At 50.5% G+C, this 12,053-nt stretch overlaps 6 protein-coding genes across 6 annotated transcripts; 3 read left to right on the top strand and 3 right to left on the bottom strand.

Annotated features, from left to right (window-relative positions):
- Nucleotides 1–724: 724 nt before the first annotated feature.
- VFPPC_06491 (hypothetical protein) lies at nt 725–1,518 on the top strand (the record flags this gene model as incomplete). Its single annotated transcript, XM_018285515.1, has 3 exons — nt 725–772; nt 842–1,267; nt 1,363–1,518. 3 exons carry the CDS (start codon nt 725–727, stop codon nt 1,516–1,518), a joined length of 630 nt encoding a protein of 209 aa, XP_018142699.1.
- Nucleotides 1,519–2,013: 495 nt separating this feature from the next.
- VFPPC_14057 (hypothetical protein) lies at nt 2,014–2,734 on the bottom strand (the record flags this gene model as incomplete). The annotated part of the gene is made up of 3 exons (XM_018291828.1): nt 2,014–2,088; nt 2,300–2,454; nt 2,563–2,734. The coding sequence occupies 3 exons, from the start codon at nt 2,732–2,734 to the stop codon at nt 2,014–2,016; spliced, it is 402 nt and encodes a 133-aa protein (XP_018142700.1).
- An 819-nt stretch (nt 2,735–3,553) lies between these two features.
- Nucleotides 3,554–4,537, top strand: VFPPC_14058 (porphobilinogen deaminase; the record flags this gene model as incomplete). The annotated part of the gene is made up of 2 exons (XM_022428902.1): nt 3,554–4,474; nt 4,535–4,537. The coding sequence occupies 2 exons, from the start codon at nt 3,554–3,556 to the stop codon at nt 4,535–4,537; spliced, it is 924 nt and encodes a 307-aa protein (XP_022284333.1).
- Nucleotides 4,538–4,910: 373 nt separating this feature from the next.
- Nucleotides 4,911–5,498, bottom strand: VFPPC_14059 (2-oxo acid dehydrogenase, lipoyl-binding site; the record flags this gene model as incomplete). Its single annotated transcript, XM_018291830.1, has 2 exons — nt 4,911–5,308; nt 5,399–5,498. The coding sequence occupies 2 exons, from the start codon at nt 5,496–5,498 to the stop codon at nt 4,911–4,913; spliced, it is 498 nt and encodes a 165-aa protein (XP_018142702.1).
- Nucleotides 5,499–7,935: 2,437 nt separating this feature from the next.
- VFPPC_06493 (protein TEM1) lies at nt 7,936–8,984 on the top strand (the record flags this gene model as incomplete). Its single annotated transcript, XM_018285516.1, has 3 exons — nt 7,936–8,664; nt 8,731–8,805; nt 8,886–8,984. 3 exons carry the CDS (start codon nt 7,936–7,938, stop codon nt 8,982–8,984), a joined length of 903 nt encoding a protein of 300 aa, XP_018142703.1.
- A 1,888-nt stretch (nt 8,985–10,872) lies between these two features.
- Nucleotides 10,873–11,833, bottom strand: VFPPC_06495 (formyltetrahydrofolate deformylase; the record flags this gene model as incomplete). The annotated part of the gene is made up of 2 exons (XM_018285517.1): nt 10,873–11,379; nt 11,480–11,833. 2 exons carry the CDS (start codon nt 11,831–11,833, stop codon nt 10,873–10,875), a joined length of 861 nt encoding a protein of 286 aa, XP_018142704.1.
- Nucleotides 11,834–12,053: the final 220 nt, after the last annotated feature.

Consider the following 12,053-nt stretch of genomic DNA (forward strand, 5'->3'; position numbering starts at 1 on the left):
TGACTGCTCAGCCACATGCATGATGGGTAAGATACCCGGTGGTGAGGTTCTTGGATAGTGTACCCTTTCAACAAGATTAGTCAAAAATGCAATTAGTTATGTGTTACATGTCAATAATTTGGTCAAGAAATACAGTCGCTTATGATACTATACTTGTCAACAAGACATGCAGTCGCTTCTATAATGTAAGATTGCGGAGTAATCAATCTACATGAGACATTGTAAAACAATTAAGGTGTGCAGTCTCAAAGTCGCGATGAAAGTGCTTTGTTGAAATCCAAAAACGGCCTTTGCAACTACGCGTAGGAAGAGTGTAGGCCAGATAACGGCCCAGAGTTTTGGTGAGCAACTCGCATCAAAACGCTTCAACCAACACTGACAAATGGCAACGGTGCCTAGTGAATCTTTGACTCGGCGCGTCGAGTAAACATTGTCAGCTCTCTCTATTGTTTGCCATATCTGCCTTGTAGTTTGCCGGTTCGTTGATTTGACAATCCCAAAACTCACATAAGCTGTGTCTCAACGCTATGGACGTAAGACGGTTATGGCCGTGACAACAGCCCAACACTGTTTCTACAAGTAAAGGGGCAAAGCATGTCGTGAGAGACGGAAGATAAATTGCACGCGATTTCCACTTACAAAGGCATGCAAAGGTCCGTCAACGTCAACCTTGGCGAGCTCGACTTCCTTCATCTTCTACTCCAACCGATCAGTTAGAGCTACCATGTTGACCTCCAACGTGTTCACGCTGCTTCCACTTTTAGTAGCCGGAGTAAGAAGCCCAGTGATTACATGTTTGTTCATTCTTACAAATGACTAACCCTGATATCCTACAACATAGGTGACGGCCGCTCCCTCTCCCTCTCTAGACATCGGCTCGAACCTGCTTTCCGCTCCACTGCCCGGCTACGGCGTAGAAGATTTCCAATGGGAGTTGGAAGTATTCCCAGGCGTGGTCCAAAACTTCACCGGCACCATTGAGCAGGTAGCGAGACAGGCCACCCAGATCAACCCAGACTGGGAGGAACACATGGCGAATATCACTGCCTCCACTGACGTCGACGTCTCACACTTGGAACGAAGAAAAGACTTTTATCGGACTGATTGCAACCCGCGCTACAAATGGGACGAAGCACAGGAATTCGCAATCAATGAGGGCACTAGATACCTTTGGAATCAGCAAGGCCGGCCTAGAAATGGCCCTGGGCCAGGTAACTGTGGTCGAGTCAGCTGCTCTTACCGGTCTGCAATTTGGTGGTGCAACGATGTAAGAAAGACTGCAACTCAAAACCATCTTGAAGTCAATAGGACTTGGAAAGATATGCATTCAAGTGCCTGAGGCTAACATTGGATGAATTGTAGAACCGAGAAGCATTCACTGTCGCCTTTTGGGGGTTCATAGCTGATGGTGCTGGCATCATTGTCAGGCAATGCGCCAAAGATGGCTGGGTAAAGGGACAGATTTTCCATGATGACAACTGGAATGTTATTGTCCGAGGAGACAAGGACAATTGTTAAACCTTCTGGGCAGTCGCTGCCATTGTAAAACAAAATAGCTGTGTGCAATCATGCTATGTTGCTTTGGTCTCATGCAGATGCGGGGCTTGGCTTGTCGTCGACGTCACGCCATGTACTTTTATCATTGGATAGCTTATCAAACGTAGTTTGTTACAGAATAAGATCAAGATGGTGGTTTAGATCTGGGGTCGAATATGTTCATATTTGCATTTGGGCAATTAGATGAGGCTGCAAGTCACATGGCTGCACCATTGCCCACTCTAGCTCGTTGATATCATTTCCCAATAAGAACAGAACATCTGAGTAATAGCCTGGACTCAGTAGTTCTATAAGGATGGATGATCGAACGGTAACCTGCGTGAAGAAATGCCACCGCCTATTTGAGTTGTGAGCGTTGGTGAATCGTCTGTATGAGACGCTACCCTACATGACGAGACATCTCAACTTGAAACTATACCAGCGCAGGTCTTTACCGAATTATTGCATCTCATATTCTTAATCGAAAGGAATAAAGTAAAATATTTCGTCAGATGAATGAAACACTTCAAAGTAGCGAGGGCTTTGCATAGTCTAGCTTAGCATTAGCCCCCAGACTGTCTGATCCGAGCATGTTATCCACCCCCGTGCACATCTCACACAACTCATCCCAACTTCAAGTATGACTAAAAGCAAACATAACATCCCTCAGTATTTATCCCTTACATTGCCCAGCATGACATGGCGTCTCGCACCTCCCCCTAAAGTCCGGTCCAACGACCAGACACTTGTCGCAGCCACACACCAAGTCCAGCTTGTTCCCAAGCTTTTGACCCGGATCCTCACACAAGCAAATGTACAAGGCGACGTTGACGCTAGTACTGGGTTTTCCATTGTTGCAGACGGCGTTTGGAGTGGCGCAGTAGGCGTCTGCGAGTTGCTTGGTTGTCCATGGTTTCTCTGTAAGTGGTGAGTATTTGCCAGATGTTTTCTATTGTATGCTCCAATTATTGCTAAAGCACTACCATCTCGTAGAGAAGATGTACGTATGGAGTGGAAAACGCTTACTCATCCCCATGAGGACTGATGCGCAGTATGTATAGCCGCACTCGCAGATGGCTCCATCGGGGGTCGTCGGTGCTGGAGCAGTAGATGAGTTGGGCGGTGCGGTGGACGTATCTGTGATTTGAGGAGTTGCGTAAGCAAGAGCAGCAGAAGAAAGGATAGAAACAAGCTTCATGTTGTAGATGGACAGCTGAAGTTGAGTTCAGAGTTGCAAATTGTCGGTCGTGGTGGTTGTATAAGACGGAAGAGAACTGCGACAGTTCTAGGAGTGAGATCAAGTAAGATCATGATATATATAATCTTCAACAGTAGGAGCATGTAACAACCTGATTGCGTGTTTTTATCTTGCTGTCTTGCTTTGTGTAGGACATGGTGGTTCTGCACGACTTTTGGGCTTGTGTGTCTCTCTTGTTTGCAACTGGGCCGATTGGGTATACTGACAGATACTTGAATGATATACATTGAGACTTGTTAAAGTTAAGATTCCATTGATGGAGTGAGAGAATGCATTTATATGGCCTTGAGACCAGACTGAGGGTGTATACCGCATCATATTGAAGTACTGAAGCCACAGCTGACCACCAAAGGAAAGGGAGTGCCAACGCCAGGCTTCAATATAGGTGTTCTACAGATATGAATATGCAGAGGGCCTAAATTAAGTGCTTTTACATAAATGATGACCTTACTTGCAATCTCTCAGACTTTGTCTTTGTACGACTGATGGCCGTCGACTTACACAAGTCATATCGTGCGAACTTCCCCTTGACACCGTGTCCTCGTACTGTGACCCCGAACCATCGCCGTTCTAAAACTGCCCCGCCAAAACCGCAGCTTCAACCCTGCTACCCCTCCAAACAATATTTCAGCTGTGTTCACTCCCGGCCCAACTTTGCCGAGTGAAGTCAACTCAAATTCGACTCCAACAAACCATCCAAGCCGACCAATTCGACAGCCACTACGACAGACTCACACACTCTCACACCGACTACTCAAGATGGCACCCTCAACCATCACCGTCGGCACGCGCAAGTCGCCCCTCGCCATGGCCCAAGCCGAACTCGTCGTCGCCTCCCTCCAAGCCATCTTCCCAGAGTCCTCGTTCCCCATCCACGGCATGACCACCACCGGCGACCGGGACCAGAATACAGCCCTCTACAACTTTGGCGGCAAGGGCCTCTGGACGACCCAGCTGGAAGAGAAGCTCGTTGCCAAGGAACTCGACATTGTCGTCCACTCCCTCAAGGACATGCCCACGACCCTACCGTCAGACTGCACCCTCGGCGCCGTCACGAAGCGAGAAGACCCGCGGGACGTACTGGTAATGAAAAAGGCACTACGTGATACAAAGGGATACAAGACGCTAGCGGATTTACCGGACGGTAGTATCATTGGCACAAGCAGCATTCGCCGAATTGCTCAACTGGCAAGACGATATCCCGGACTTAAATTCAAGGATGTACGGGGGAATATTCAGACAAGACTCAAGAAGCTGGATGAGGATCCTGAATTAAGTGCCATTGTGCTGGCTGCGGCTGGACTGCTGAGGATGGACCTCGGCGAGCATATTTCGCAGTATCTGGACGTGGATAACGGTGGGATACTACACGCTGTGGGTCAAGGAGCACTGGGTGTGGAGTGCAGGGCGGGCGATCAGTCTGTACTGGAGGCGCTGAAGAAGATTGAAGATAAAGATACCCTGCTGGCGTGTTCGGCGGAAAGGAGTCTGATGAGGGAGCTTGAGGGCGGGTGTAGCGTGCCCATCGGTGCTGAGACAAAGTGGGTGGATGGCAAGCTGAGGCTCAGAGCGACCGTTGTCTCTGTGACAGGCAAGGAGGGCGTTGATGCGGAGGTTCTGGAGAGTATTACGACGGAGGAGGAGGCGACTGAGCTGGGGAAGAGAGTGGCAAGGGACTTGGTGAGTAGGGGGGCGGATAAGATTCTGGACGCTATTAACAAGACTCGTCCAGAGGGGAAGTAGTGGTTTGGGTTGAGCCAGGGTAGGATTTGATGGTGAAACGTAAATACAAAACAATTTGTTTGCTCTGAGAAGCTTGGCTTGGTGGTGATGGCGCAATGACGGAGGTTTTGGGCTGGCAATTGCAGCTATTTGCTTGCTAGTGTGCATACAACACCGAGTGAATCATATGATACACAGCTCCATGCTGCAAACAAGTTTGTTAAAAATATCTCTTTTCCCTGTGCCAGGTTGAACTGCGTCCAAATGTTAAAAGAACAAAGTAAGCAACAAATGAGATTCCCATAGAATCAATTGACTTCCCAACGCATTGACAAAATCAACCACCCCGTCTATATATCTTTCCACCCTCATGTGCCCGACTGACATGTGCCCTTTACTCAGAGGTAAAGGACTTGTACGCCTCAGCATCCATCAGCTCGTCAAACTCCTTGGCACCCTGCTCGTCGACCTCGACCTTGACGATCCAACCGCCGCCGTTGCTATCATCCTCAGGGACCTGGTTGATGGTGGAAGGCTTCTCCTCCAGCAGGGCATTACCCTGAACGACCTTGCACCTGATGGGGGCGTTGATGTCGCTGGCCGACTTGACGGACTCGACGGCACCAATGGCGTCGCCGGCGTCGACAAAGTCGCCCGACGTCTCGGGGAGTTCGACGTAGACGACGTCACCAAGCTGCTCCGAGGCGTATTGGGAAATGCCAATGGTGGCGGACTTGCGGTCGGCGGACAGGTCGACCCATTCGTGGTCCTTGGTGTACTTTTTGACGAGGGCTGCAAGAACACAAACAAAGTCAGTTGATAATCGGAACGGTTAATTGAACAGCTGGTACTGTATCTGGGCGTGAGCTAGGTCGGACATACACATGCGAGAAGTCATAAAGGTGCGGCCAGCAGCGCGGGGAGCCAAGCGCATAACCGCGGGTCGGGCGACAGCGCGCAAGGAGCAAGCAATTGAAGCCATTGTGTGGAAAGGCGAGGATGAGGATGTGAATGAGATACAAGCAGGAAACGAGGCGAGATCAAATGCGTAGGGAAGAGTCAGGGTGTTGACGAGAGAAGCTGGATTAAGTTTTTTTGGTCGGAGAAAGAGACGAGAAGCGTTGAAGGACCTAGCCGACCTCCGGCGTTAGCTTTCACGGGCGGCTGTTGGGCGCTGGGACCTTTCGTTCGGAGGGAGTTAAAGCAGGTGCCCGCCACGATTTCCTTAGTCATCAATTGCCGAAGCCGCCTGGTCCAAGCTTGCTGTCTGAGGGAATGGGGACCCGATGCAAGCCTTGGAGTATCTGTGTGGGGAAGAGACCCAATCATAGCATTGGAAACATAATAGCTTGCTTGGTTCTTATCCTCTTGAGGATGGAGGTTACGAGATGCGAGGGCTTTGCAGTGGAACAGTACGTAAAGAGAACTGAATTGAAGGCAGACTTTTTCAATGGCACGGAGAGATGAGTCGGATGCAAGGAAGGACGAAGATTAGGGTGATGAGAGCGAATCACATGAACTGCGTCTGGTGTCAGCCGTGTCCTGGCTGCATTTTGATGATGATGTCGATACAGGCGACACCGGACCGCGCTTCACCAGCCTCAAGTCTAAAACTCCGATCAAATGGCATGATGTGCTGTTGTGGCTGTGGCGTGATAGCCGCGAGGGTCCATGTCTGCCAGTGTCCGAACCGTTCGCTGCAAGATGGGATGGATGCAGGCATGGTCGGAGAAAAGATTCGCCTGAGCCAATTCGTTTCCAGGTGGCAGATGGCAGTGGCAGTTGGCCCTGAATTTGATTCGGCGTGGTGATGGTTGATGATTGGTGTTTTGTTTTACTTTGCTGCCAGGCCGTTGCAGCCAACATGCAGCAAACAAACATTGAACCAGACACAATTGGTGCCTAACCCGATGAAGATTCCGAAACAGCCTCGCACCAGACCCGATAGACCATAGCTGCGCGGGCAGTACTCCGATGCCAACGTAAAATAACGTGGCACAGTCCCTGCAGATGTGATTGATGATTGATGACTGATGATGCTGCCTTGTCTGACAACAGTCTGGTTGCATTCGTGTTGACCCTCTTGGAGTGCACGAGCGCGAACGGGCGCGTCAAGCCAGGTCCCAATCTCACGTCAAGGTCACGTCACAAGCGTCAATCGGTCTGCTCCATGTCCATGCCAAGTCATTGGCGGGTGCACAGCAGCCAGGAGCACAAGCACAGTGGCTAGAGTTGGTGGCATATGTACAGAGTACGCATGGGGGAGCTTGACTGCATCGATGACATTTGAAATTCAGAACGGAGAAGGTCGAGTCTGCTGCTGGCCCCGAAATTGACTTTCACAATTGTTTCGATGCTTTCAAGATCAGATTGGATCATTGACCCACAGCTGACAGCATGATACGGCCATGCCTTCCGGCCATTTGGAAATTCCGTCCCGCTGGCGCCTGTTGACAGCTCTCAAGCAATGCGACTCACTAATTGGACCATCTGATAGGCATCCCATCCTCTGAAGCATGAGGGGTCAGGGCACCAGCGTCCACTAACGCCTCTGTGCCTGGACAATGACCCCTGGGTTCCAGTTGGGCGTCAGATCAATTGATCGAATCAAAGGCCAACAAGACCAGACGGGCCACTGCAACATGGCTGGCACCAGTTGACCATTCAATGAATGCTGTGCTCACCTGTGTGTCCCAAAGTACCAGCAAAGTACCGTTGACCTCACCAGACCAGACCTTTGGCTTGTGAGGTCAGAGCCTCCATCCGCCCTGTGCTCCCAGTGCCTCCAGTCCAGTCTCGTCTACCAGACCGTGTCAACTGGTAGCTTCAGAGTCAAAATTCAACCCCAATCATCTCCCCATCATCTGAAACCCTCCCTCACATTGATGGTTGTTGTCAGTCCCGGCCACATCTCGAGCTACCGCCATTCATCCCGAAATCGACCCCCATCATCCGTTTTATTTACGGTATTTGGCCTTGCCCTCGTCAATCACAACCCATCTCGTCCAACATTGAAGCTTGACGAATCACTCGACACTACCACTACCGGACACCTCAACCCACCAGACGTGGTGGTGTGCCCGCCTCTCCGCAAAAGCTGACGGACAATCCAGTCTGGCACACGCCATCGACTACTAGCACCATTGCCCAACTATTGACCAGACTGCATGTGTCCCGCCAGCTGAAGTCAGACGTCGAGAGTTCCGTCTCTCCCTTCTTATCTTCCATCCGACAGCTTGCCCTTCATTCTACTCCGTACGCTGGATTGAATTACAACCTCTCCGACTCCTCTGGCCTCGGCCGCGCCATTCATTCTCTTCTCTCCAACACATCACGCCCGCATCTCTTTCAAGCTGGATCCTTCAACAGATCCCCTTGCGGCCGCCGCACCTCTCGAGCACGCGGCCGCAGTCGACAACATGGACATGGACCACCAACACCAACACCAACCTCAACCTCAACCTCAACCGCCCGCTCCCCAATTCGACGGCCACGACGACACCTTTGGCGGCATCGAAGGCTCCCCGCACGTTGCGTCCAACAATGGCTTCCATCACCAGCACAGCCAGTCGTTAGACCAAGCTATGCCCGCCAGCCCACGACAAGACGACGACCCCGCCCATCGATATACTCCTCCAGTCTCAGCACCTTCACACTCACGGCCCGCCAGCGGTCTGTCCAACCCGACACATCAGGCTCACGGCGACTATAGGCAAGGGTCTAACGAGCCCCAAAACGGACGGAACCATGTCGTCATCAAGGTTGGAATGGTTGGCGATGCCCAGATTGGCAAGACCTCCCTGATGGTCAAGTACGTAGAGGGCAGCTGGGACGAAGACTATATTCAGACTCTAGGCGTCAACTTTATGGAAAAGACCATCTCCATCAGAAATACCGAAATCACCTTTTCCATCTGGGACTTGGGTGGCCAACGGGAGTTTGTCAACATGCTGCCATTGGTATGCAACGACGCAGTGGCCATCCTGTTCATGTTTGACCTGACAAGGAAGAGCACGCTCAACAGCATCAAGGAGTGGTACAGACAAGGACGAGGGTTTAACAAGACTGCCATTCCAATCTTGGTGGGCACCAAGTATGACCACTTTGTCAACTTTCCCATTCAAGACCAGGAGGAGATTTCCAATCAGGTAAGCTACACGCATGCGACACTGCATCAACAGCGCACTATCTAACATCAACCTTTCTTCGACTAGGCGAGGAGATTTGCCAAAGCAATGAGAGCGTCTTTGATCTTTTCGAGTACTAGCCACAGCATCAACGTACAAAAGGTATGACGTAATCTGATCTTCCATTTCTATTCTTGGTATACTCCGTGTCTTCGCAGAGTATTATCTAACGTTGCCAAAAGATTTTCAAGATTGTTCTATCAAAAGCCTTCGATCTGAAATGTACCATCCCCGAGATCGAAAACGTCGGCGAACCCCTCCTCCTCTACCAGTCGGTCTGATTTTGGCAGCTGTCGAATTATTGTTTATTTGGATACTGGTCTCTGCCATCAACCGATTCTGGCACGAGCCACCAGCAGCACACCCCCATCAATGCTGGGAAACACTGGCGAATACATGTTTCGACGTCCCCGCGGCGACACAGAAATGGCATGAGTCGAATCTACTCGCCGAACTTTGCTTCAGACCCCAAGTTTCTATACTGAGGTTCTGGAAGGAGCTGTATTGCTGCTGGATGAGGGGGGGAACAGCGATGGAGTTTTATCAATGCATTGTAATCATACTAACTATTTTTTTTCTTTGTCTTTTTTTTTTCTTGCTGGCCGCACGACTCCCTGACTGGCTGTTAGATCCCGAAATGATGACCTGGCGGATGCGGGAATCACTGTGGGACTGTGGACTAAAATTGGGATTTACACGGGGACAACAGCCGCTGTGCGAATACGTGACTGAGCCTTGCGACATGTGCTGTTTGGATTTGGGCTGGCCCACGAGGTCAATAGCACTGCGGTGTATGCGGTAGATGGGAAAAAACAGGGGATAGGTATACATTATACATTGACAATTAGACTCATGCAGTACATGATGGGCTAAGTTGTGACTACTAACCCGTGCTTAAAGAGGGGTGAAGAATGGGCCTTCAAAGAGGTCAAGCGGCTGACCTTTGAGGTTGCATGGTATGCCTGATTCATGAGAAGTTTGTTCCTGATTGTTCTCGTCATACTGTATAGAACGACTGGATGGAGTGTGGTGTTTGTTACACGCCGAGTTGGTGTAAGTTTCCTTGCGTGTGTGACAAACCAGTCCGGCAGCAAACACTCGGCATGGCAGAAAGCGAGAATGAGCGACGAGCAGGCAGGATGCGGAAATATTGTTGCAGTCTGATATTGTGCAAGTTGATGAAGCAGATGATTGCCAAAGACTCGGCTTGTTAATCCAATCCAGTTACCCTTCCCAAACAGGTTTGCCTAGATATCCACAAGAGGGAAGCATGGAAGCATTGATTCTCAGTGAGGTACGCACATCTCATACAGACAACTCCTCGAATACACGATCTTTCTCTACACCACTTGCCCTTTGGTGAGACATCCCATACAGTGGGAGAACTGTAGTTGGGGCTGCTTCTATATCCTGGAGAAAGGAGGGAGTAGCGAGATTGTTCCAGAAGCAGACCTCTGAGCCAAGTGATGCGATCTCCCGCGAGGTGCAAATCGGGCATCCACATTGATGCTATTGAACTACATAGAGGGAAGGAGACGGAGTCCTGGAGAAGGATATGGAAGATCTTGCAGCTATGTGTAATATAGTATTAGAATCTGAGCATGGTTGGAGCTGCGATTATTTATCATGACCTTGGACGTGGTTGATTGATAGATGGTACACCTATTAGGGCCCCTTGAAGGGGATTGTGTCACTAGAAAACCCGTGCTTATGGCAGTCGTGAGATACGTGTGGCATTTCGTGAAAGTAAGACGACTTGGCTTGTCTATATCCCATGATACAATATATGGCATCCGAGTCCATTGTTACTGCCTGGCGCAGTGTCTAAAGCTAGCAAGTTTTCGATACGGTGTTGTTTATGAGGCTGTTTCTACTTATGAAGCGTCCACTGAAGACCCTGCTGTCTGGGTTGATTCGACTGCTTGCCACGCTGTACAAATATAGTAATGTAACAGTGCGGTCTTCATAAGGAGGCGGCCTTCAACCATGCTTATGGTGTAGTAGCCATGAAGGGTGTCATTAGAAGCTGTGTAGTCAGACGTTGTTCAGATGGACACCGCATAATGATAAGACTTCCTTTCGTGTCATTCTTTTATCTATCCCTTAACGAGCTAAATCTCACTTTTTGATGCCCATCGCTCATGATATCCCCCAATTCCGCCACTCAAACTACGCAAAAACAACAGTCTTGGACCCATTCAAAAACACCCTCCGATCAGCATACCATCTCACCGCCGCAGCAAGCACTTGACTCTCAACATTCGACCCTTCCTCCACCAGCTCCTTGGGGTCCATGCTGTGATCAACTCGCGCGACGCGCTGCTCAATAATAGGACCCTCATCCAAGTCAGCAGTGACGAAATGCGCCGTAGCGCCGATAATCTTGACACCGCGCTCGTACGCCTGGTGGTAGGGCTTGGCGCCCTTGAACGACGGCAGGAAGCTGTGGTGGATGTTGATGATGCGGCCGGACATGGCTTCGCAGAGCGTCGGGGAGAGAACCTGCATGTAGCGCGCGAGGACGACGAGCTCAATGTTGTGCTGCTTGACGAGGGAGAGGATCTGGGATTCCTGCTGGGCCTTGGTGTCCTTTGTGACGGGGAGGTGGTGGAACTCGATGCCGTATGACTTGGCGAGGGGTTCGTAGTCGGGGTGGTTGGAGACAATGACGGGGACCTAGGAAGTTAGTATGAGAAGGAGATGAAGGTTTCGTGATGAGTGAGCTGTGGGTGAAAGCGGAGGATGGTGGTGAGTCAATCGAGTCATAAGTACTGACCTCCATCTTCAACTGCCCCGTCTTCATTCTAAACAACAAGTCATTTAGGCAGTGCCCAATCTTGGACACCATGATGAGGACCTTCATCTTTTGGGCGACAGGCCGAATATCATAAGTCATTTCATACTCGGCGGCCAGCTTCTCAAACGGCTGGCTCAGGTGCTCGGTAGTGGCGGAATCGGCCTTGGGCCCGAAATGCACGCGCATAAAGAAGCGCCGGGACACGGGGTCACTGAACTGCTGGAGATCGAGCACATTGTGGCCGTGGGAGGCGAAGACGGCGGTCACGGCGTGGATGATGCCGGGCTTGTCGGGGCATGAGAGGGTGAGGATGTAGTCGTTGTCGTTGGGCATGGCGGCGGGTGATGGTGATAGGTGGAGGGACAGAGATATGAGGGGGAATTGGCAATGATCAATTGGGGAAATGGAGTTGTTGTAGGTGAGAATAGGATGAATTGAAGCAGTTTTGGATAAAATGTGATGATGACTCGACGTCAACTTTTTGGTGGAGCTGGTCAACAGCTTGCCAACATGCCGAATGCCGACTGCATTGACTGATGACTGGGCACTCCGA

The sequence above is a fragment of the Pochonia chlamydosporia genome, chromosome 5 (assembly GCF_001653235.2).
Source record: "Pochonia chlamydosporia 170 chromosome 5, whole genome shotgun sequence".
Lineage (NCBI taxonomy): Eukaryota > Fungi > Ascomycota > Sordariomycetes > Hypocreales > Clavicipitaceae > Pochonia > Pochonia chlamydosporia.